At 35.7% G+C, this 26,369-nt stretch overlaps 1 protein-coding gene across 1 annotated transcript in view; it reads right to left on the reverse strand.

Moving 5' to 3' along the window:
• Positions 1-683: 683 nt before the first annotated feature.
• TTC29 (tetratricopeptide repeat domain 29) overlaps positions 684-26,369 on the reverse strand; it is a 103,299-nt gene continuing 77,613 nt past the window's right edge. Inside the window, exons 10-11 of the mRNA XM_070948667.1 lie at positions 975-1,038; positions 684-725 (exon numbers count right to left, since the gene is read on the reverse strand). Of these exons, the coding sequence (XP_070804768.1) occupies position 725; positions 975-1,038 (65 nt within the window). The 3' untranslated portion in view covers positions 684-724. The remainder of the gene's footprint in view (positions 726-974; positions 1,039-26,369) is intronic.

Consider the following 26,369-nt stretch of genomic DNA (forward strand, 5'->3'; position numbering starts at 1 on the left):
TCATCACCGGTATAGGGTTTCCTGCCTAAGCAGGGAGTTCATAGAATTGGACTCCAAGGTCCCTTCCAACTCTAATTCTATTTTATTCTTCTATTCACCCTAGCCCGAGGATAGCCAAGTCTTTAAGGTCTTCCAGAATGCCAGCAAATGGTAGCCACACAGGTTTTCCCACAGGGCAGATGCCTTAATTGTCTTAAATTAACCTAAAATTGGAATACTCTATAGGACATTTTTGATTCCTTAAACAAAATGTATTGATATGTTATGACATGATTGGCTTATTCCTAACTCACTATGTTAATCGTTATATAAAGTCCCCAAGCTCACAAAAATACATTAAAAAATAGACTTTTTAACTGAAATATATATAAGAAAAGTGATTTCATTTTGTTAATAATATCACTCAATTATGATTCTAATAAATGAAATAATAAAGCATGAAAGAAAACTATAAATATTAGTCATGTCAGATGTTGAATTTTAATATATTAGTTTATTTTAATAGGAATTAGAGCAGTTATTTAACTACATGGGATAGAAAGTCAACTATGTTTATAAATAAATTTTTGGAACTTATTTATTGTATTACGAATACAAAAGCTAAACATATTAAAATATTCATTTGATTAGCCTGTTTATTTGGTCCGATTTTAACATTTCAAAGTATGTTTGAACCAGCATCTCCTCATATTCATTCATCAGCTTTAGAAATTCTTCAATAGATTCTGCAAAATTAAAAAAGAGTGAAATGTAATTAATCATTTAGCTTTTTAACTGTGAAAAACTCAGTTAAACTAGTAATGTTTAAAATACATTACTAACTTTCATCATTTCATCAAGAATAAAATTTCATTGGATGCAACACAAATATAATAAAAGAACATTTGATTGAAGGTCAGATTATATTATTTCCACAAGCATTAACTAAATGTATTTTGGATATACAGTAGAGCAAGATATACAAAATATTGTACCAGATAGTTGTTTCAGGTGTTGGAATGTAGCTAATATCTTCAGTTTTTTCTTCTTGTTGGGCATCTAAAAAATTAGAAATATATAGATCAGTAACATCTACCTAAGTAAATTACAGGGCACAATGTGAATGGTGACTATACCCCTTCCAGACCAGTGCTATTCCTGCACAGTTTACAATATTTTTTTAATCAGGGTTTCATTTTCAAGGGAAACCCTTTGTCATTATTTGTTTAAGCCTCTTATAAAGTATTCCTTCCAACAGTCCTCAACACATTCAATTTATCAGCAACAGATATATGCCAATGGAAAGGGAAAGGAATGTCACAGTCATATAATTTTTTTGGCAGACCTCACAGAATTCAAGGTTATCAAACTGATTCAAAATCCATCTTCTGCAATACAAGTAATTTTAGAAACATTGAGATAATTCAGAGCAACATTATTATATCAAGTAAAAGTATTTACATCATTATTAATATATATCTTTAATCAGGTACATATATTTATTTATTCCATTTTTTCTAGACACGTCATATTTTGAACACAATTCGGTCAAGACGTAAGATTTATGCAAACATGATCATACCTGTGGGCAACTGACATGACAATAATAGTAAACTAGGTTGTAATGAAATTGGCTGAGCTCAAGCTTAAGAATCTTTAGCGCCAAAAATAATTTATTAAATTATTAAAAAGATAACATTATACATTTATATATATTTAAGATTTATGCACTTGTCATAAAATATAGCTAATAAGATCATATTTATTATTCCAATAAACAATGAAGGTTTTCCATTTACTATTTGAATTAATGATATGAAGATTTATCCAAGCACTGACTACGACCACTAAAAGGTATTATGAATATAAAGCCTATTGAAGAACCATTATGGGGAGTATAAACTAGAGGTCACTTCTCATATGAATCAATTGAAGACAAATAAAACTTTCTCTGTCAGTACTACTGGTGAACTGATATTAAAAAAACTCCTAGTGTTACTAGTCACCTGTAATTTTTACTAATAACTAATGAATTAAAAATAATAGGCCCTCAAGACGAGTTTGTGAAGTGGTTAATGTTTTGAAAAACAACAGAGAAGACCCAGATTCAAGACAAAACTGTGTCAAAAGCTTATTGAGTGATTCTGGGACTGTCACAGTATCGCAACATAATTATTTTACAGAATTGCTGTGAAATAAATGGAAAGAAAAAAAATTGTTTTGGCTGTTTGAGATCTGGGAAAGGAGAAACTCTTCTCTTTCAAGTAACAGAAAAGCATTTAAACAATAAACTCCTGAACTTGTTTTCTTAAAAAAAAAAATCCTGTGTGAAAACTAGTTATTCAAAAAAACAAATATAATAAAAGTATTTGCGCCATATTTCAAACCAATAATCTTCTTTATATAAAGCAAAGATTATATAACACTGTGATGCTATATTAGCAGTGCTGAAAAAGAGAGGTATAGAACTATTAGAGTGCATGGTAAGTACTATCTCATTTGAAATGGCAATACTACTTCTTCAAAGTAGTTACTGAGCTATTGAGGTTAATTTGCAATAACCTGAGATGGTCTATCCCAAATGGACAGGAATGCTCCAAGCAACAAACAGATAAATGTATTTCAGAAATGGAGCAGATTGAGTAGATGTAAGCAAGCTGGGAGAAATGAAAGAAAAGAAGCTGAAGAACAAGAAGACCAGAGAATACCCGATTAAGAAATATCATCTAGAAAGGGAGATTAAGGAAGCAATGGAAACAATACAGAGCAAATAACAGCTCTAGCCAGGAAGATCATCAGATACAAAGCTTGTATTGTATGCTATAGACAGAATCTTCAATTTCTGTCAAATCAGTTTCTAGCAATCCATAAATGGGGACAACTGCAGTAAACCAGTCAAGAGCTGACACCAGTCAAGAGTTGACATAAGAAGAAACAGTGAAGTTCTGAGTGCAGCTTTGGGACTACCCCAGAAATGCAACAAATGTACAGCTTGGATGAAGGAAATAAATAAAAAAGAACATGAAATGAAAGAATAGCAGAAATGGTGCAGAAAAGGTCAAGGAAAATCTTGATTTGACTGGCATCAGGTGAAGATGAACTGCATAGTTTTTTGTTGAAACACCTAACCGGTCTACACCCACTCACTATCAAGAAGTTTAATAACATACTGCAAGGAGATGAAATGGAAGCGTGGTTAACATTTGGCAAAACGTACCTGGTAATGAACAATCCAACAAAAGGGGCATCACCTGGCAAATACAGGACAATTACTGCTTACTAACAACTTTCAAATGGCTAACTGGTGCTGATGCAGTCAATTCTTTAGGAAGAATTTGATAGATGGATGCAAATGCCAACTCCAATCTAAACTATCTATCTGACGGTGTTACCAACCATAATAACAACAATCATAGCAACAGCAGTTGGAACAAAATAGCTTAAGGACTTTTCTTGAAAATAAATTTCCTGTTCATTTACACAGTGTTGTCTTGACATCCTAAAAGGGTTGAGAGTCCTACTGAATTATGTTGGATAGGGCATTGAAAGCTGTGAAGGTGGAGAATATTTTTAGTGATTCCTTTCCAAACAATTTTCCATGCTTACAAATATAATTCATGAGTATTCTTCAACTTCTTTGGGAGGTGTTAATTTTAAAAATGAAAGAAAGGAAACGTTCAATAATCTTCTACATTTTCCTGTCTTTCACTTTGTGTCTTAATCTTGATGCTACAAGATACTGCATTGTGTCCTTCATCACGCCTCCCTTTGAAGTATTATTACATTTCATTAATTCTGTTTCATTTCTTACTTGATAAGGAAACAAGGCCTTCTAGATATTGCTAAATAAGCCTTAGCATTTTTTTTTTATTATGGAGTTGCTGTGACTTGAAGTTTCTCAGCCTTTATCCAGCTGATTTGTTTGTGTATATTCCAAACTGAACTGATTTCCTGCTGAGCTTCATAAAGTCTAGCTTACTGATCAAAATAAGAGTTGTTCTTGGAAATTTCTGTCCCTCGGTTAAGAACCCTATCCTTTAATTCTGTAACTACAATCAGATCATGTATGAGAGGTTGATAGAGCAAAAACCCAATTATACAAGGAAGAAGCAGCAGATTCCAGAAATTTGTCCTAATAATCACTTGAGCAAAATAGTGAAAGGAATTCTGTTTTATGTATATAAAATGCATAAGTTATCTGCTTTCACTCTCTCTACATGTATTGGTTGTCATAAAAGGTATTTCCTAAACAAGACTTAGGGAAATCTATGAGAAATTAAAATGATTGTGTAGTTTTAAAATAATTTTTTGTGGCGGATAAGAACATTTTGTATTGGGGTTCACCAATATAAAAATTTCATTGCAAAATATTTTTCAGCTGCAACAGCCTAGTCAGCAGGAGCAGTAGCAGTAACAGTCTGGCTTTCAGAATTTGTGCCTCTAGTGCTTTCCAGTCTCAGGACTAAAAGTCCAACATTTTAATATTTTCTAAAGATGCAGATTACAAAGCAAATGAAAGCTGTAAGACTCAAGTCCTGCTCTGCTCTGCTCTCCTCTCCTCAGAATCACCTGTATTTGGTTTTAATCATTCTGTCATGGAATTCAGGGTTTGTTATAATAGCTTCAATTGTTTTGGAGACTTTGACAGCCATTATAGCCCTCAGGATTTCTAGGGTGTTCAACTCACATTTCAACTCCTTATAGATTAAAATGTAAAGGTTCTTCAAACCTAGCAATTGCCCACTTTGAGTTTTTTTAAAAAATGGAAAGGCAAAAAAAAAAAAAGAAAAAGGAAGCAATATTTTTTTTTTAAAAAAATACATATGTTTAAAGATGCAACCCAAACAGTTATTATTTTAAGATTATTTTTAAATACATGGTCTTGTGCTTTTTTAAAAGCACGTCTTACAGTTTAACATTGTATATGGGCATTTTGTATTAAATGATCAACTTTCTGACAGTGCAAAAGTGGACAAGCACATCTAATGGAATAATAGCCTGCAGGGTTTAGCTAACTGATATACGAATGTAATCAACCTTTGTGATGTCTATTCAGAAGCAATCTCCTTAGCTTTCAAGTGTATCATATATTTCAGCACAGAAAGCTGTGTGAAGAAAATCTCTGCAGACTACACAGATACAATATGGTCTTCATATCTCTACAGTGAGTTTGTGTTCATTTTGAGGTTAAATTTAAGGTAATAGCTACTGTATATTCATGTAAGCTGAGAAAACGATTTGATTTGTTGAAGAAATGTTACTTTAGTTACCAAGGGCCCTATTCTGTAATTTTGACACAGTTTTTTATGCAGTTCATTGTGTCCTCTTTTTTTAAGAGAATGTGCCAAATAAACATTGCCTCTATAACAAAATTTTATAAAGCCCATTTACTTCATCATCTAAAGCATTTGTTTTCAAGTTATTAATAATATTTATATGCCTAGTAATTAATAAGACACAATATATTGATCAATAGAAGGAATAAAGTTAGGAACATTATTCTGGGTAGTTTTCCTACCCATTGAAATTCATGAGAATTGTACAAAGCCCAGCTGTATAAAGAAAATTTCTGTGTGAAGTGGTGGATATGTTTCTCCCATATTTTATTTTATTCTCTTGAGTTAATGAAAAACAGAAATGCAATAGGATATACAGTTCTTGTCATCTGAATTATGTCAATCCTGGTCAAGTTCTATGCAATGTATTAAACATACATTCTATGTTAGTATAATATATGTTAGTATAAAAATATCACGTATATGATTTGCATCTATGCTTATTGAAACAATAACTCAGAAACTAAGAAATCATGTAGTCTGCAGTGAGGCAAATTGAGTTATATAAAATGAATGTCAAAATCTTAGATGTGGTCCTACTATCCTCAAATAAAATACATTATAATATATATTATAAAAGTAAAATATATATTATAAAATTATTGTTTTAATTTCTGTTAAAAGCTTTTTGTGTATAAGACTTATATGTGCATAATTTTATGACTCAAGAAATTGTGTATGTTTGTGTTCTTTCTCTACAGAGAGAGAGAGAGAGAGAGAATGAGAGAGATTCATTTTGGAAAAGGGGAAAGAAGAAAAAAGATAAAATAAAGGGATGAAGAAAGATTTATTTCAGAAATTCTGTCAGATGCAAACTCTAGTAAACAAATTTAAGATGTTTTGCTTGGTGCTGGTGGAAGAAATTATAATCTCCCCTATCTACCTTTTAATTTTGAGTGAAACCATTGTTTTTCTTGGTAATCAGATTATAAATATCTGCAATGTTTTATATTATTATCAAACAAGGTAATTTTTTGAGGATTGAGGATATTCAGAACCCTAACTGTTTGTTTAGGGAATCTGTCCAAACAACCAGTTAAGATTTAATTTTTCTTAGGTATGTATTGCTTACTCCAATTCTTAGGTAAAAATTGCTTACTCCAATTTTGGTAGTTTTAATTTTATATCCTGCATTATTGTGGTAGCAGTATTCCATCGAAACCTCAAAGATTTCCATTTTTTTGAAAATTCAATGTTTTGTGATTTGGTCAATTTTATATGGAATTTATTCTCAATGATTCTCCCCCCTCCCGCCCCCCTCCCCATTTGAACTGGTAATTGAGTTCCTAAGCCTCTGCTAAAGCTCCTACTGAAATAACACACAGCTATCAGAGAAAGCGAATCCTCTGTCCTGTAAGGTACAGGAATTAGATCTAAATAGAAATTTTTGAGAAATGGAGAGGAAATGGATTGGCATGGAATATAGATAGGTAGGATGGAACAATAAGGTGGCTGTGATTGCCAGTTTTTTGTATCTTCACCAGTATTTTGATCAGAAGAGTACATATGTAAAAAAGGAGTCTATTCCAAGAAACAAAATGAAGATATTGCCAAAGAACTGGAGGTCTATCACAATCCTCCGGCAAAAGATTTACATTTGTCTGGTAATACAAATAGGTCAATCTTGAGTTGCCCTGCATAATTTGATGAAGGCAATCACCGACAGATACAATTTCCATTCATAGGTGTTTATTTGATTATGACTAAACTGGTCTGCAAAAATATTATCACTACCAGACATGAAATGCCAAGGTAGAAATGGTGTGGATCAATTGACCAATATCAAATCTTTGGCATCAGTTTAAAAGAAAGGTGTACTTTTGTCTCATCTTACTTTATATACTTCTAGCTTGGCTATGGTGACAGCTTTGTTTTAAAGTACCTTCAAAACTAAAGAGACTAAAAAAGGTGACCTCAATGGATATATACAAGATCTGTCGGTAGAATGACAAAGGGTGAAATGTGTTTTAAATTTACAGCAAGCAAATAGCATGGAAATAAGCTCCTGATTCAGATTTAAAGGCATTAGTGACAAGAATATGCACTGAGGAAGAAAGGATGAAAGTAATACCTCTGGTGGCATTACCTGAAATCAGCCAACAGCAGAGAGATTTTTTGATAATGATTGGATGACAAAGGTGACCTGTCTTACATCTGTGCCTCAAGAAGAATGGATACTGTGCCTGGAGAAAATGTATTCTAACATAAGTGAAGGAAACAAGTAAATTTGCAATCACTGCATACCCCAATAACTGAAACGTGACAGTTTCCAACTTGGGTTAGGTTGACTTATTTGAAAAGTGACTTATCTGGTGATGTGTAGGGTGAGGTGACTACCTCACCTTATCAATTGTGAGGGAAGAAAAAAAAGACTTCTCAAATTGATCTAGATATTAAGGCAGTGTAGAAGATGAGAACGTGGAATTTGTGGTGAGACAGCACAACACATAGACAGAAATAAAAATCCTAGTGAAAATTTTTGACTTAATATTGTTAAGTGCTTCTACAGAGATTGCAATTTTCTAAAGTTCTTCACTTACCTGAACTTCCCAGAGATTTGTGCAAATTCCAAAGTTTAATCTGAGGTTGTAGGGAATGATGTAGTTCCATGCTTTTTCTAACCTTGATTCACAGACTTCCGTGGTGGCGCAGTATTTAGAATGCAATTTTGCAGGCTAATTCTGCCAACTGCCAGTAGTTTGATTCTCAACTGCTTAAGATCCTCCATCCTCCCTAAAGTGGTAAAATGAGGGCCCAGATTGTTGGGAACAAGATGCTGACTCTGTAAACTGCTTAGACAGGGCTGTAAACAGGGCCGGATTTTCCTATAGGCTAACTAGGCTTCAGCCTAGGGCCTCAAAATCAAGAGGGGCCTACATTCAAATTGTTAGCAAAATTAAAATTACACTTTCACTATAGGTGAAAGGCCTCATAAGTGGAATAGCCTAGGGCCTCTTTTCATCTAAATCCGGCCCTGGCTGTAAAACACTGTGAAACAGTACATAAGTCTAAGTGCTATTGCTATTCTGATGAATCCTGTCTAACGTTTTAAATGACCAACTCTTCTATTTCCGATAGAGGAAAAGCTGGAGTATCTCATTTTGTAAATAACTTGGCATTTCTCCCTTATGAGGATGTGCACTAGCAGTATTGCATGAGAAGCTGTTTTCATTTATAGTGATATAGAATGACAGCCTGGTATCATGTAGATTGACAGACAGGCATAGCTGTTAGTCTACATTCACAACATGTTTTGAAAGATTTGTAAAGTTTCAGTTCAGTTCAGTTCTGTGTTGTCTAGGTGATAATTCTACACTCTGTATGGTTGCCGCCTAAAACCTTTTCCCTCATAGCTCTTTTTTGGTCTTTCTCCATTAATCCTTAACTTTTGATGCATAAAAGTATTGTACAATGTGGAGGTCTTCCTGGATTGACAGCTCCTGCTCAATGATCTGGTACACACATTGTGCCTTCTTACATGACAGGCCCTTCATATAGTCGCCATTCCCTAATCACCTCAATTTATCTATTGAAATGTGCTTTAATGGGGCTGCCTTAAAGACCACCTAAAACTTCAGCAGGTCCATAATGCAATGGCATAGGCAGTGATGGACAGTATATTCATGTAACAGCTTTGTTTCATGAGCTGCACTGATTCTCAGTAGTGGGTGTACTTCAAGGTACTGGTTGTTATCTATAAAGCTCTTCATGGCATAAACTGTGGCTGCTTGACATCTGTTTCAAATCTATCTCCCACAGTATCTCCTGGTCAATCCAATCTGGCAGGGTTGGAACGCTGTGTATTACCTCAATTAAAAATACCATCTACCACAATCCTGGAAGCACATTTTCTCTGTAGTAGCACTTGCCCACTGCAATGAGATTCCCCTGAGATTTAGATGGTCCCTACCCTGCTGGAATTTTGAAGTACCTTGAAGACTTGGTTCTTTCCCCAAGCCTTTGACATGAGTGAGTGAAGCCTCTTGGATTATATGGGTTTTTTATTAGCAATAGCAATAGCACTTACTTATATACCACATATATACATATATACATATATATGTGTGTGTGTGTGTGTGTGTGTGTGTGTGTGTGTTTCCTCTAGCCAGGTTTTCCCTACGTAACCAAGGTTTTTCTGCAGCCCTAGCTCAGTAGAATCACATCCACTCGATTCTGGGTGTTTTTCTTTTCTGGTAGCCAGCAAGTTCTTCCTGCTAGGTGGGAGACTTATATAGATCTATTTCTAGCTCATTTGCTTTCATCAGTAAGCCACACCCACATCTTATGTATCCTCCCTGTAAAGGTATAGTATCTATTTTCTAAAAACCAAGGTTTTCCGAGTGGATGTGATTCTACGTTAGTGAGAGTGTGTAGTTCGGTTTTTAGGTGTTGTTCATCAGCTAAGCATTTTGTTCTGGAGATGAGTGTCTTGGCTCAAATCCCCCTGCAACTCAGACTAACCCGAGCACAACCAAGCCCCCACCCAAACAGAACACACCCTCAGCCAATCAGAGCACAGCCAAGCCCCCAACCAATCAGAACACACCTCCACCCAATCAGAACACAGCCAAGTTCTCACCCAATCAGCTCACACCCCCACTAGCAGTTAAAAGGAAGAGACAGCTGCGATCTCACATTGCTCCTGGAAGCACGAAGCCGAGAACACCAGCCTGAAGATGACGAATGAGACTTCGTCGAAACGTCGCCAAGAAACCTCCAATTTTACGCGGGAGAAAACCCGAATAACCAAAGACCTACATACAAACACCCGCGAAAACCTCAGAAAACACACACACACACACACACACACACACACACACACACACATATATATATATATATATATATATATATATATATATATATATGTTTTCTCAGGTTTTCGCGGGTGTTTGTATGTAGGTCTTTGGTTATTCGGGTCTTCTCCCACGTAAAATTGGAAGTGTCTTGGCGATGTTTCGACGAAGTCTCATTCGTCATCTTCAGGCTGGTGTTCTCGGCTTCGTGCTTCCAGGAGCAAAGACACTTCCAATTTTACGTGGGAGAAGACCCGAATAACCAAAGACCTACATATATATATATATATATATATATATATATATATATATATATATATATATATATATATATATATATATATATATATATATATTATTCTGCGTAAAATTGGAAGTATTTTGGCAACGTTTCGACAAAGTTTCATTCGTCATGTTCAGGCTGGTGCTTTCGGCTTCGTGCTTCTAGGAGCAATGTGTGATCGCAGCTGTTTTTTCCTTTTCACTGCCAGTGGGGGTGTGAACTGATTGGGTGGGAGCTTGGCTGTGTTCTGATTGGGTGGAGGTGTGTTCTGATTGGTTGGGGTCTTGGCTGTGCTCTGATTGGCTGAGGGTGTCTTCTGTTTGGGTGGGGGCTTGGTTGTGCTCGGGTTAGTCTGAGTTGCAGGGGGATTTGAGCCAAGACACTCATCTCCAGAACAAAATGCTTAGCTGACGAACAACACCTAAAAACCGAACTACACACTCTCACTAACGTACTAACATCCAATGGATTCCAAAGAAATAAGATCACCAACCTAATCCAAAAAGAAACCCCCACTAAAATCCAAGACAGAGAACAAGAAAACGGCAAAGCCCTCCTCCCATACATAAAAGGCACCACAGACAGAATCAGCAAGATCCTCCACAAACACAACATCAAGACAGCATTCTGCACAAACCGAAAAATATCCACCATCCTAAGAAACTCCAAAGACAAAATTGAGTTAGAAAATCAAGGAGTATATGAAATCCCATGCACCGCCTGCCCCACCACATACATCGGACAAACCAACAGAAGAATAAGTGCACGCATTGAAGAACACAAGAACTCAGTCAGAAAAGAGGAACCAACTTCTTCCCTGGTCCAACACCTTAAAGCCACAGGACATGAAATTGACTTTAAAAAGACCAGAACTATCGCCAAAACTGAACACTTTAACAACAGAATAATCAGAGAAGCCATTGAGATAGAAAAATGCCCACACAGCATGAATAAAGGAGATGATACCTGTTCTGTCCCTGTCTCACACACGCACATAAACAGACAGCCGGGGGTTAAATAAACTGGCAGACAACCAATTCTTCCGGTAAGATGCTTGGCAGCAACCCAGTAGCTGGTTGCCAAGAACTTTACTCAATAAACAAAATACCCACAGTCAAGAATTGTCCAGTTCGTAAAATAAATCCAAGGCCGATAATATTGTTTCCAAAGATGCATTGTGACTCGATAGTAGTTAGTTTTGTCCGTCACAGAGTCTGAATGGCCACCTCACCCCCTTTTATACCCTGTGGGGTGTGGTCCAGTGACTCAGCCTAATCTCTGGCACGCCTTTTCTTCTGTTGCGTGCGCTTATTTCTGCAACGCTGCCGAGGATCCAGCCAAGACTCATTACTCTCTCACTGTCTACCTGTGGCTGCATGGACGTGCTTGGCCCCAGCCCTATCTCTTGCCCTTCGGCGGACACCGAAGGCATTGCCAGAGAGGAAGGTCCTGGAGAGGGAGGCCTTGCCAACTCCTCTCCTTCACTCTCGGAGTCCTCTCTTGCCGATGACACAGGCTCAGGTAACGGAGCCACAACAATACCTCCCGCCTACCAGCCATTTGGAAACCCGCCCTTATTGACTAACGAGTCTCTAACACGAGGAATAACACCAGACCCACACTCATGAGGGCCACACAGGATGTCACCACCACACATCCACGTGGAAAGTAGACTCAAACCCACACCGATGATGAGGCATGACCACGGACCAGAAGCCAGACTGCAGCTGCATCATTAGCCACTTTAAACCCCTCCAATCCATACATGAAGCAGATTGACACCCACCATGAACATGTGGCACGACCACGAACGTGAAGCCAAACAACACCAATGCAGCTCACCAGCTCAAATCCCCTTGCAACTCAGACTAACCCGAGCACAACTAAGCCCCCACCCAAACAGAACACACCCCCATCCAATCAGAACACAGCCAAGCTCCCACCCAATCAGTTCACACCCCCACTGGCAGTGAAAAGGAAGAAACAGCTGCGATCACACATTGCTCCTAGAAGCACGAAGCCAAAAGCACCAGCCTGAAGATGACAAATGAGACTTCATCGAAACGTCGCCAAGACACTTCCAATTTTACATGGGAGAAAAGCCGAATAACCAAAGACCTACATACAAACACCGGCAAAAACCTCAGAAAACACACACACACACACACACACACACACACACACACACACATATATCTTCTCAAGTTTTCGCAGGTGTGTGTATGTAAAAAGTTAAAATCTCGGGTGTTTCCCGCGTCATTAAAAGTCTGTTAGTTAAAATGCTTAAAATCCTGGCTAAAATCCCAGCTTAAAATCCTCCAAAATCCCAGATTTTAAGCTGGGATTTTAGCCAGGATTTTAAGCATTTTAACTACAGACTTTTAATGACGCGGGAAAACACCCGAGATTTTAACTTTTTACATGAGCTGTCCAGAATTGTTGGAAAAGTAGCTATAATAAAATATAATAATAAATATAATAAAAATCTCTTATGTACACTGAGAGCGTATGCACCAAGACAAATTCCTTGTGTGTCCAATCATACTTGGACAATAAAAAATTCTATTCTATTCTATTCTATTCTATTCTATTCTATTCTATTCTATTCTATTCTATTCTATTCTATTCTATTCTATTCTATTCTATTCCATTCCATTCCATTCCATTCCACTCCACTCCACTCCACTCTATTCTATAAAATACAAGCAGAAAGTGAGGCAAAGAGGCTTCGGAGGTAGGAATATTAAGCAAGTTAAGCCTCACTTTCTTTTATTTCTTATACTCTTATATACTGTACATATATAAAAACACATGCTGGTTTTGTATATATTTTCACTTGTATTTCATATTAAATCATGCTACTTTATTAGGATAAGTATCATAGCATCAGGAATAAAATCCCTAATTTGTTTTAACTATCTGCTATATATGTGTTTCTATCAGCTCTGTCTTGATCCAGCCTCTGACAGAAACATCTTAGTTGACATCTGACAAATGATATTACTGCTGTACATGCCATCATCAATTCCAAAAGCCTCCTGGCATGGTTTGGAATCAAATAATGTTTGTGAAATATGTGTGGTGTGATACTTTATTGGAAGAAAAATATGCCGAATAGTTTTTACCTGGAACTTTTTTGCTTTGATATAGGAGTTCTCAGCTGTAACCTCTAAGATACTTATAAACATGCCTCTAAAAATATAAATAAACTTTGGACTTAATTTGTTTTAATCAAATATATCTCATCCAAATATTCAAAGAAAATTTAAATATAGAAACTTGTCTAAATGCTTTTTGTAATTACAGGAGGTATATTGCAAAGAGCCCTAGTTCTGAAGCAGCTGAGGTCTTTTCTTTACAGCAATATCCTCAGCTAGAATGAGGGAATTCCTCTATTCCAGTTTTATGAATTTGGCAAATGAGTCAATTTCATCCAAAATGCCTTCCACAAAAGATGGATTATAAATGATGGCTGTTGCTCATTGGTACTTTTGCCCCACACCTAGTGCTAGTTATTTTGGTGGGGAGTGAGGGGGACAGGGGAGAAGAGAGAGAGAGAGAGAGAGGGAGAGAGAGAGAGAAAGATGACAAGATGTAAAAAACTGAGAAAAATATAAAACGATCTGGGTTTGGAGGAGCGGCTTGTTTGTTTTATTAGCTGAGAACATGATCCATGCGAAAATAAAATAAACAACATATGTTGTCCACAAATTTAGCTGCTCTGATAGGGAGATGAATTGGGACACACTTTTGGACTGTAGTGTAGTTCAAAAGAAACTTGGAATTGATGTATAACTTCTCAAATTGTAACTGACAAGAGAATATTAATTAAAGCATTTCATATTACAGCCTTCTTTAAAACTGCATCTTTTCTAAACAAAGCTTGATTTGTTTTTAGGGTTTCAGATAACCAATGTGTGAATGAAAGAGGATGCTCCTACCTTAGAGCCATATAAACCAGTTAAATTTTACATGGGTTTTACTAAATTTTACTAGGTTGCTTTGATAGCTAGACAGATGAAAGCTATAGTTTAATTTAAGTCCATTAGGGCCACTGCTGAAGGTTACAGTTTATTTCAGGAACTCCAGTCATGGAATTTAAAGTTTTCCCGCTGAAGAGACTATATGGAATATATTTTTCACAAATATATTGAGAAAGGCACTAGACAGGATGTGACTACCTATAAACTTGAATACATTGTTTTTACAATAAATATGAATTAATGAATTTTCAGAAAAAAATATATGTGAAGGCTTGGAGGAAGCTGTGATATTTCTTAATGCAAATTTAAAATGAAGATAGCGAAATTCAAGATAGAGAAATAATAATAAAAAAGAATGTATTTTCTCAGAGCTGCAAAACTAGTTGTGTACAGTTATAGGTCTTGGATCTGATGCATCAGGGATCACAATAGCCTGCCTTGTAATGAGCATTTTTAGTTATTTGGGAATTTAGAGTAGTAAGATAAGTCTGAACCACATATGTCAGGAATTTTGTGCAATATTCCACATTAAAAAAATACTTGGCACATGTACAAAGCTGTTATCCAAAAAGCTCACTGAACTTAGCTGACTACTCCCTGAAGAACAGTTTGCATGACATTTTAGCTAAAGAAAGCTATAAAAATAAACTGCAGTGTTGTTTTTTGGAAATGGTTCAGTAATGTTACTGTCTTTATTGTAGCAGAAAGCCTTCCATATATTCCTGCTGATCATAAGAATAACAGTGGTTAAAAATGCTAATAATCTGATGCATTTCAATTTTCAGTCTTTTAAATTTTTTCATCATTGATCTCATTGGACGCAATTAGATATAATATACCAGTATTTAGTAAAATACACCCCAATTAATTGAACTGGTATCTTGAAAGCCCTAATATATTCTTGCTTCTATTCTTAAATTTCCCAATCTGCAGTTTTTAGAATTCTCACATAAATCACAGTACGTATTTACAAAATACAATATTCAGCAAACATAAATTATATATTAAAGTCCAAAAGACCAATTATTAAAGAAGTTAAAAATAGGATATTTACTTCTCTACTCCAAAATTACAAAAACTGTCTCTAATATAAATTCTTATTTCAAGACTTGAGTATTTATTAAAGTGCTGGATTATTTGGATTATTTGACTACTTAAATTACAAAATATTTCAAACTGAGGAAGACGCATTTATATAAACATAATACCAAAAAATTGAAAGCATGTGATTTCCACTCATATAATTTAACAGTCTTTATATTTTGTGAGCAGGATTTATCAATAGAATTTAAAACAGATTACATTTTCAAAACATATTTACTTTCAAAAGGCAAATTTTCAAAAGGCAAATTTTATTCAGTTATAATCCCAGGTTTTCAATTCATTTCAGTACATAAAAATGCAATTTCCAGCTTGACAAGAACATGTATCCTTGGCCTGCAGAGATCTCATTTTTGTAGATCTTATTTATTTATTTACCACATTACTTAAGCAGATAAGTGACTACAAAGATCTCTTCCATTATTCCTTACCTTTTCAAAAAATGCTGAATTAAGAAAAAATAATCCCAAACTCTCTGTACACATATGAGAGCCTAGTAAATCAAGGAGATATTTGCCAAGGGTAATTCATATTATTTTTACAATAATAAAAACAATCAATTACAAACATTCACAATCAATTATAATCACAAGTACAAAAAAAACAAAAAACAAAAAAGAAGCATTTAATCAAATGACAAAATAGGAATGAGATAACAATTGCTTGAGGCTTAACAAACAAATGGGCACTAGGTGAATATTGCGAGAAGAGCATTGCAGGCATGTAATGCCATCACAAAAAAGGCCTTGTTCCCTGGAGCTGAAGGAATTAGGCAGCAGATGATGCAAGAAAAAACAGCTTTACTTGCTTCCACAAGACAAAGTCACTATCAATATATTAGTTACCAAGGTACCATGTTTTCCCGAAAATAAGACCCTGTCTTATATTTTTTTGAACCCTGAAATAAGAGCTTGGCCTTATTGCCATGCGCTCAAAAACCCGATTGGGCTTATTATCAGGGGATGTCTTATTTTGGGGGAAACAGGGTATATAGAACAATAATCTCTCTCAACATAAGATAGCTTTTGATTTTCTTTCTTAATACATAATAAATACTGAGTTCTAAAACATATCTGATTTGAAAGTCTGACTGAAGGAATATATTCCCAAGGGCAAGGTATGCAAATAAAACTAAGTAAATTATAATCTGAAACAACTGCTATTTCCAAAAGAAAGGAAAAGAAATGTCAGTGTATATCCAGCATAGAATGCTGTACAAGCAAAATTCCCAATATGTTATTACAAACTGTGACTTGATTTCATAAAATAGGCATAGGAAAACAAAGGAAAAAATGATGTTGGTGGGCTTTTCCTTTACCATCTGTGGAACCTATTGTAACTATGAAACCATGATGGAAATATTAGAGCTGCTATGCCTGGAAAAAAAATGCAATGATCATTTCATTCTTCCTGTCTTTTAATGCTCCAGGGTTTTGGAGACAAATAGGAGCAATAAGTTCATTTTGCAGAATTAATGCTGTAATTCTTTATCATAAGAGCAAAGCATTATCTCAATCTGATTTTTCTACAAAATGATTCAAAGTATTTTTAATGATGGCCCTAATTTGTTAACACCTCTTAAATTATTAATCCGCCTTTATATTCAAGTAGTTATTGCATGTCACAACAATGTATCTATGCAAAGAAATTTAATAGTATTTTCTGCATATCAGAAAAAGGCTTGTTCTACAAGATGCTATTAAAATTGATAATGAGCTAAATATTTGCTATAACAAAAGCTAAAATTACTGTATCAATCAACCTGAATGCTCTTATTCAAAACCTCATTAGCTTTTCCTATGTTTAAGTTGCATATTTGTTTTTACATATACCTCAAGTCTTTTATTGTTTGTCTTAAGACATCCACCTTTTGCTATTTTCAATAGCAATACGAATATTTTATGTTTTGTAAATAAACTGCATTATGAAATGCAGAACATATATAGAAAACCACTATGATGAGCAACACTTTTCAAGTCCTAGGACATGCTTAGCTATTTCAATGGGGAAAAAATGAGGAAAATAAGAATATAGTGCTTTCAGATACATGTTTCCTATTTGTTAGCTTTGTTTGTTCTAGATAAATTTATCTGCCCACAAATATGAAATACATGTCTGAAAGTACTATATTCTTATTTTCCCCATTATATTTTCCCATTTAGATGGCTAAGTATGTCCTAGCACTAGAACTGTGGAACTAAAATTGTCCACTAAATATAACAGGACACATATTAAGTTGAATAAAAGCAGAACAAGTAGGGAGGAAAATTTGGCAGCTGCCCTGTTAGAAAAGAACAATCCAAAGGAGCTTCTTGGAGGAGAAGCAAAACATCTTCTTCTTCCTCAGGGAAAAAACAATTCAGTTGCCTTTTGAAAAAGCACCTTTGGGTCAAAAGAATGGAGACTAAAGAGATAGCAACAGAAAACAAACACTTGCCATAGATGGTAAGGTTCTACCTCAAAAACTGTTATTCCCCTTGCCATGAAATATGGTTAAGTGGAATCAAGATGAATCAAAGTATAAGAGATTGTGCCAAATTATTGTGTGAACTCTTATCATTAAAAAAAGCACCAAACGTTATTTAAAACGGGCATCTGATTTTGAGGATTCAAAATTAACTAATGTAACTTCTATTTTTAAAAAAGGATAGATCAAGATACAGAAAATGGAGGCAGATTAGTAGGAAAAAATAAAATATATAGAAGAAGTCTTGAAAACTAGTGAAAACTAATCTGTCGTAGCTTTTATAGAGATAAATCTTTTTCTTTTACTATCTAGTAGTTTGGATGATCCAACATATATTGTACATTTGGATTCAAAAAAAATTGATACAGTCCCTCACCAACTGCTTCTGAGCAAACTCAGTAGGATAACAGATTATGGTCTGTCATAGACTAAGTAATTAGTTAAAGAACAAGAAGCAAAATTTTCTAATTGGAGAGACATACAAAGTATGATTCTAGGACGTACAATACTATGGACCAGAGCATTTAAATGTTTAAATAAATGACCTCGAATTAGGAGAAGACAGAGAAGTGGTGAAGTTTGCCGATGATGAATAATAATGAATAAAATGTTCAGAGTGATAAAGCAAAAGTATGGTTGCAGAGAATTACAAAAGTATTACTTTAAATCAGATAAATGGGTATAAAAATGACAAACTTCATTAACAAATGCATATTGGTCTAAAAAAATTCCAAGCTTTACATTAATTGCATCTGAGATGACAGTGACTGGTGGAAAGAATCTTGCAATTATAGCAGATAGTCTGATAGTTCATGAAACTATCTGTCCACATAGTTTCAGTTCAGAAAAGAAAGTTAAAGGAAAGTTAACTACCAGTATGCTAATGCTGTATATTGCTCTATAGTAAAATCACACTTGTGGTACTGTACCAATTCTAGTCACTACAGAATGTAGAAAGCTACATTATGGAGGTAGAAAAGATGCAAAAACTGCAAGCAAAATTACTAGCAATTTACCTACAAGGTGAGACTATAATGATTGGATATATTAGCTTGGACCAAAAATGGTTAAGGGAAGAAATGCTTAAAAATAAGAATTTTACTCTGTTAGAGTTCAAGATCACCCACTGAAAATAAATACAGGGAAATTTTGGATTGGGAGCAGGTTCATCTAAAGCCTTGCAGCATTAAGCTCAACAACTGTTCTTCCATACTGTCCCTAAGCAAGTCTTCTGTGGAACAGAGCAGTAAAATCTCTTGTGCTTTGTAGGTACAAGAATATTGTTTTAAAATAAATTAGAGATAAATGAAAATATGGGGAAGCTATATTTAGTGATTATCCTATTTGAAGTATATAAAATTAAATTAGAAATTACATAATTCCTCTTAGAAATATGTTTTCTTCTGTTGAGCATTTTATTATTTGAAATTTCAAGGCAAATTGCATATAATTATGGTCTTTTTCTGCTTGCTTGGCAGATCATTCTTCATAACTGTTACTATTAGGATAAGTAGTTAGTAATTAGCTTTGTGATACGTTCTATACCGCTGTCAGTTACATTCAGCATTGTAATGAGTCAGAACAGTCTAGCCTTATGACACTACAGATCTACCTTACGTAATATATTGCATTTAAAACAATAAACATGAACAGTAGAGCAGAAGAACACTTGATGTGTGAACTTGCCAAAGAACTCCCATCAATTCCTAACCATAACAATGCCAAAGTGAAGAAAGAGTATTAATACCATGACACAAATAGTGTCATCACAAAAGTTCCATTCTTCATACTTACTTCACAATTTCATGCACAACTATACAAAAATGGATTTGCTTTACAATTTCACTTATTTTCCTCTTTATCTTTTACCCCTGCAGATGTCTATGCTCCCATCTCATGTTAGACCTAGGATGGATGGATGGATGGGTGCATATTCACCATAATTCTGAAGTCAACACAAGATGACTAAAGCAACATTATCCAGTAGCATTTTCCAGTCTAGAAAAATGCCTTCTATATTTTTCATATAAATAATTAGATTAACTAGTCTGAATATTCTGCAGTTTCACTACTTTATCTGAAAGTTAAGATAATACACATGAATCATTGTTGGAAGTGAAACATTTAATAATTACTGCTATGTGATTTTTTTTTTTTTTAAAAAAAAAACCTTCTCTAAAGATTGTTAACAGGATTATAACTTTGGAGTCAAGGGCTAAATTGTTTGAGATGATTATGCCTGTCCAAAGAATCCTTAATATCCAGCAATAGATATTTCTACTCTGGCTATGGTGCTAGATCAACATGAGAAACATATACAGGCGTGTTATCTGAATTCGCAAGAAAACGATGGCAGGGAGAAGAATTTTGTTGATTACACAAGATAATTATGTAGTGAAGCATAATTGATTCATATTTTTCTTCTCTCAGTAATAATACGGTAAAATACCATAATTTATGGAGACAGAAAAATAGGTTTTTTTGTAGATAGAGGTACACTACTGTGAGGATTTGGCAGGCCCTCATTAGCAGTATCGGAAAAAGCATTGGGGCTTAGAGAAAAACCAAACTCATATTCTCATCCTTTCAGCAACAGAGTGAGCCTTGGTCCATGAAAAAAAGCCAAGATTTAAGACAATATAATTTTCACGATGACAAGCAGAATGTAGCTGTTACTACAGGATGATCTGCTAGTTGTTAATAAGAAAAAAAAAGTGAGTTTGTCACTAGTCTTTGCAGGTTCTTAATAGAACTTAGATTACCAACCTGAATAAACTGAAATACAAATTTAATTTTTACATATGTATAATGTATAATGTATAAAATGGAAAGCCTTACTAGATATCTATATTTAAAGCATTTTTGTCAGAAAAAAATAACATAAATAGGAATATTCTAATTTTATTTAGCTACAAAGATGAACATATATTTGCTTGCCAATTTCTGCCAATATTATTTATTTCTTTATCCAAGCTCTACAAATACTACACTAGTATCTTCAAGAATAGATCTGGTCCGTAAGAGCTCCAATTTTTTTTTTTTTTTTGCCCCAATTCAATTATTGCATTCTTGAACTGCAATGTATTCATTTGTGGGCACTGAGTCAGCCAGTGGGAGGGTATTGATTGGAATATAATGTCATGTGAAGCAGTGAGAGTAAGATGAATAAGTGTTTGCTGCTTAACGGGTTGGTATTAAGTAGGTGGGAATGGCTTCTAATTAGCCCCAAATTGCTGTGTTTCACAGTTTTCCTTCTTTCCCTCCTCCTATGGCCACCAGCTGCCAATCTCCCTCTCATTTTTTTTTCAAATTTTGTATGTGGAGTTCATTGCTCACTGCAGTGCAAGCCTTTGTTTTAAAAAGAGGGCTCCTAGGGTCTCAGCTGCTGGGGTACAGCTTGCTGCCTGCGATGAGTAGCAACTGTCAGTTTATTTTATCTCAGTCTTTTCATCATTCTACTGAAACTGGTCGAGTGAAACCACCTGAGAGACCTGAGGATTCAGTACCTACAAGTCATTAGCCAGGACTGCTTAGTCTCTCCCTACACAGCAAGTCAACTGAATACAGCCTAAAATACAGTCCACTTTAACCCTATGGTTTCCATGATACTTTATTCTGCAAGGGCATCTCTTCTTTAATATATCTAAAATGAAAATTAGAAATGTTTCCAGTAGTAATTAATAGCATGCAAGATCAGCAATCAATGTTGGCGTCTCACGTCGGGATTCTGATTTTCTGTGCATAATCGAATCACCCAATGTTTATCACAGCAAAATTTAGTTTAATTTACATTATGGGAGAATGCTAACATTAATTTTGCTGGAGCATTCTTTATCAAATTAGGCATTAATTTATATAAATTATGTACTATAATGTAAGAAACAAAAAGTTTATTTACAGATCAGCTACATTTTCTATCTACACTTTTTTGATTCTGGTTTCGATCTTTGCAGGGGATAAAAAAACCTGACCTCACATGTTGCTTTTTACATTAATATTAGCTATTCTTTTGCAATTAGTTTCTTGACAAACTGTGCATAAAGGCAACAACTGATACTTTTATTCCCATCAGAGTTTAACAATACAGAAAATGAAAAGTGTGATGTCTCTTGCTTAGTATGAAATGTTAAAAGAAAGGGACCCAGCGTTTTTCTATAAACATATGCATACACGTATTTTACTGTAACCATGAAGAAATTAGTAGGTAGGTAATTGTAAGATATCTCAGCTATGTGTTGGCCCAGGTGACTTGACTTTCAAAAAATATCACCTAAAATTTACATTTTCTTAACAAGGCCTTTGGGGAGATCACATTTTAGATAACCAGCTCACTTGTTTTGGTTCATCCAATATAATTTTTATATAATAAAAGAGACATAAATAAAATATATGTGTGCATTGTGCATTCACTCCAACACACAGGCATCATTAAATATTAAATATCACCCAATGTGCTCTAGGATTGAAATACCAGGAAGAAACTGGTTTAGGGTTTGGAGATGGCCTAGTGGGCAGCAGCAGAGTATTTATTATTTCACAGATGTAAGGTGATAGCCTCATTCTGGGAAAGCACAGTTCACAATATTGTGTTCTAGTTTGTTTTTCTTCAAAAATGTTCTAAGTCATTTGGAACAAGCCTGAGATTTTCTGAAATAAATGAGGACATTAGAATCTTTAGCCATGGATATCACTTTAATAAAAGGCCTAACCAATAATGATTAGACAATATAATCTGTCCAAAACTTTGGGCCAATTCAAATGTTTCTATAGATCTATGTTTGAATCCTCTATAGTTGCTTCCGAACATCTCTTACTGCCTGTACTCTTTGCACATAGATCAACCATTCCATCAATTATATGTTAAATGTTGAGTGTGGAAGTCCTACAAAATGAAAGTACAGAAAGGCTAGCCCAATTGTTTCGATGAGCTTATTCCTACTCTGCCCAAATGAGTGAGTTCCATGCATTTGATCTAAACTCTTCTTTCTAATGAATGTTCTTACATTTTCCATCATGGGCAAAAGAGAAGCACATCCCTCGTTGCTCAAGAATAGAAAAATGTAAAAGAAATGAACTGGTTGAAGATATTATTATGGAGGACAAAGTAATTTGTATAGGAGAAGAAATGGGAATTGATTATTGTTTTTGCCAAAGGATGGGGAAGGAATAAGTATAAGAAATGTAAAAAGAAAGAAAGAAAGAGGGAATAGCAGAAATAGAAAAAGAAAATGGCCATGAGTCATTCCTTGCTTTCCCTCTGGATTATTTTTCATTTTCTCTGTGGATTATTAGACTTTATAAAGACATGCTCCTCAGAAAGAAGTGGGAGAAAAGTTTGTTCTTCATTTCTTCCTTTTTTTTTAGTGTTTATTGCCAACACACCCAGAGGGCACCAAACTACTAAAGAAATGTACTAATGTTCCACCATGTAAAGACAAAATTATAAATGAAGCATACAACAGATGAAAGAACTTTAAAAATGTAAAGATAAAGTATTTAATTACAAGATATAAAAAAGGATAGGTGATGTTTTAATGTTCACAAGAAAGTAGCAAAAAGGACATATTATAATTAAAATGAGAATAACTATTTTTTTTTTTTACAAAAAGGAAGTACAAAATATCAGGCTAATAATTAGTAATGTTTAAACACATAGTGAAATAATAGAGTCCAAGACATGCCTCTGAATATAAAATTGTGTTTTTCCTTCATAATTTTGCTGGACCATTAGAAATCTCTCCTCCCACCCCAATATAGCAGCAGCAGTATCTTGAGTATATTTTCTTTCCTTTTATATATAATTTTTATTAAGGATTTTGATTATAATAATCAAACTAAACTTAAGACAGAAGAGAAAATGGAGAGTAGAATATGTTTTCAAACTTATTCTGAAGGTCTTAGCTCAGAAGAATTAATGAGTAATTTCCAAAAGTTATTAAAAAGTGAGGTTTACAAATTTGATTTCTTTTTAAAATCTCTGCCATGGTTGTGAGCAAGTTGGCTAATCTCCTTATCTCTTGGCACTCAAATGCAAGGAAAACTGCTATCCTCCAGTCTCCTTGTAGGGAGCAGCCATCTGGAGCATATGTGGATGACTTCCTCTCATCTCTTTATTTGGAGAGTTTAAAGGAACCAGTCTACTCAGACGTTTCTTGGTTTTTATTGTGGTCATTTGCTACTTTCACAGAGCTGTCTCAGTTTGCCATACTTCTCCCAGAAATCCAGCATATTTTTTCGTTTTCTGGTAAGTGGGATGAGCTACAGTATGTCTAGATAAAAATTCAGAAATGAAACTGAAAGTCAGTTGCAAAAAAATATTTAATGAAAATTGCAATTGACTTTAAATGTTATTTTCACACTAGTTTATGTGGTCTATATCTCCCAAACTATATACTATCCTGGGTTTCCCCGAAAATAAGACCAGGTCTTATTTTGTTCTGGGCCCCAAAATAAGCACTAGGACTTATTTTCGTGGGTGTGTATCATTTTCCCCCCATGTACAGGAGATCCACTTCTGCTTGCTCGCAGCAGGGCAGGAGGCCGCATGGGGTGCTAGTGCTGCTGCTGCATGGCGGGGTGTGTGTGAAACTGCCTCACGTGCCCCGCACCGGCTTACCTCAGGGCCCCAGCAGCCAGGCCACCCATGCCCCAACACCTGCCTCACCTCATGGTAGCGGCTTCAACAACCACGTCCAGCAGAACCCTGCATGGCTACCAGACTACTTCTACTTGCTCATGGCCGCAATGGAGCAGGAGACTGAGCGATGTGCCTGGTGCTGCGGCCACCAGGCAAGGTGGGGATGGAGCTTAACCACACACCTCACACTGGCTTACCTCAGGGCCCCCACAGCCAGGCCATCCATATCCCAACATGAGCCTTGTCTCTCAGCCGTGTGTTGTGGCCCCGCCCTCTGAGCCTGTCCCATCGGAGGAAGAAAGCTCCGAGCATGAGGAAGAGGAGTCAGCCAGGCCTCCCTCTCCAGGCCCCTCCCTTCTGGCATTGTCTCAAGTGCCGGCCGAGGGAGAGGAGACAGCTGATTCGAATCAAAGTGATAATGAAACATCATTCCTGGACGCACGCCTCCGAAGGCGTGATAAACGTTTGCAGCAGCTTGGGAGGCATGCTAGGGATTAGAACTGAGTCACTGGACCACACCCCAGAGACTATATAATAGAGGGTAGTGGTCAAAGGATCCTTGTGACGAACAAAGCAAAACCTTGGACAGTCACTAAAGCCTCATCCGGAACTGCTGGGAGGAATATTATTTCTGTTTGGACTTTCTTGAACATTCGTATCTTATCTGTCTGTTTGTGAAAATAAAGTCCCTTGGCAGACGGTGTGTCTATCGCTGCCAAGAGGGAGATAAGAACTGGGTGCGTCCCAAAGTGTTTCCTTAACCCTCGGCTGGCTGTGTGTGTGTGTGTGGGGACGGGGACAGATCACCGTGGCACCAACACACCACTCAGCCTCCTGGCCACGAGCAAGCAGAAGAAGTGAACCAGTGACTATGTGGGTTCCTGTTGCACATGGCTGTTGATGCTGCCATTGCGAGGCAGCTGTCGGGACATTGATGACCCAACTGCGGGGGCCCTGAGGTAAGCCGGTGCAGGGCACATGGGACAGCTCCACCAGCACCCTGTCTCGCCTTGTGGCCGTGGCACCATGAGCAACCAGATGGAATGGGTGGCCGGCCAGTTGCGCAGGCTCTTAAGTAGGGTTTATTTTGTGGGTAGGGCTTATATTGGGCACACACATAAATGTATTTTAGGCGAAACAGGGTACTAAAGCTTTCCTGTTTTTCTGTGTGTAACCTATAACTGCAGAAAACAGGGCACTGCAGGGCAACTATTTTTCAACCAAGATATCTGACATGGGCTAACTTACAGATTGCATCTAAAATCCAGGAGTCATGACTCCCATAGAATTAAAATTTGGCAGACTCTATAAAATACATACATACATACAATCATACATACATATATATATAAAGCATATATATGAACTAAAACATAAAGAAAGTAAGTTGCTTTTTCCTTTTTAGCAAAAAGGAGAATGTTATGAGTTACTGGCAAATGATATTATTTTCCTATTTAAATATTTAAAACTATGATTGGTTGAAGAAACTCTTTCACTGAAGCAACATCAACTTCAATCATATTAATCTTATTAATCAGAGAAGTAATTAGTGGACGTATGCAATACCTATAATCCAAAACTAAAGTATACAGGTAGTCCTTGAATTATGACCACAACTGAACCCAGAATTTCTGTTGCTAAGTGAGACATTTGTTAAATGAATTTTGTCCCATTTTATGGCCTTTCTTGTCACAGTTGTTAAGTGAATCACTGCAGTTGTTAAATTATTGACAACATTGTTACCTGAATCTGGTTTCCCCATTGACTTTGCTTGTCAGAAGGTCACA

The sequence above is a fragment of the Pituophis catenifer genome, unplaced genomic scaffold (assembly GCF_029215685.1).
Source record: "Pituophis catenifer annectens isolate HBS135680 unplaced genomic scaffold, rPitCat1.0.hap2 SCAF_8, whole genome shotgun sequence".
Classification (NCBI taxonomy): Eukaryota; Metazoa; Chordata; class Lepidosauria; order Squamata; family Colubridae; genus Pituophis; species Pituophis catenifer.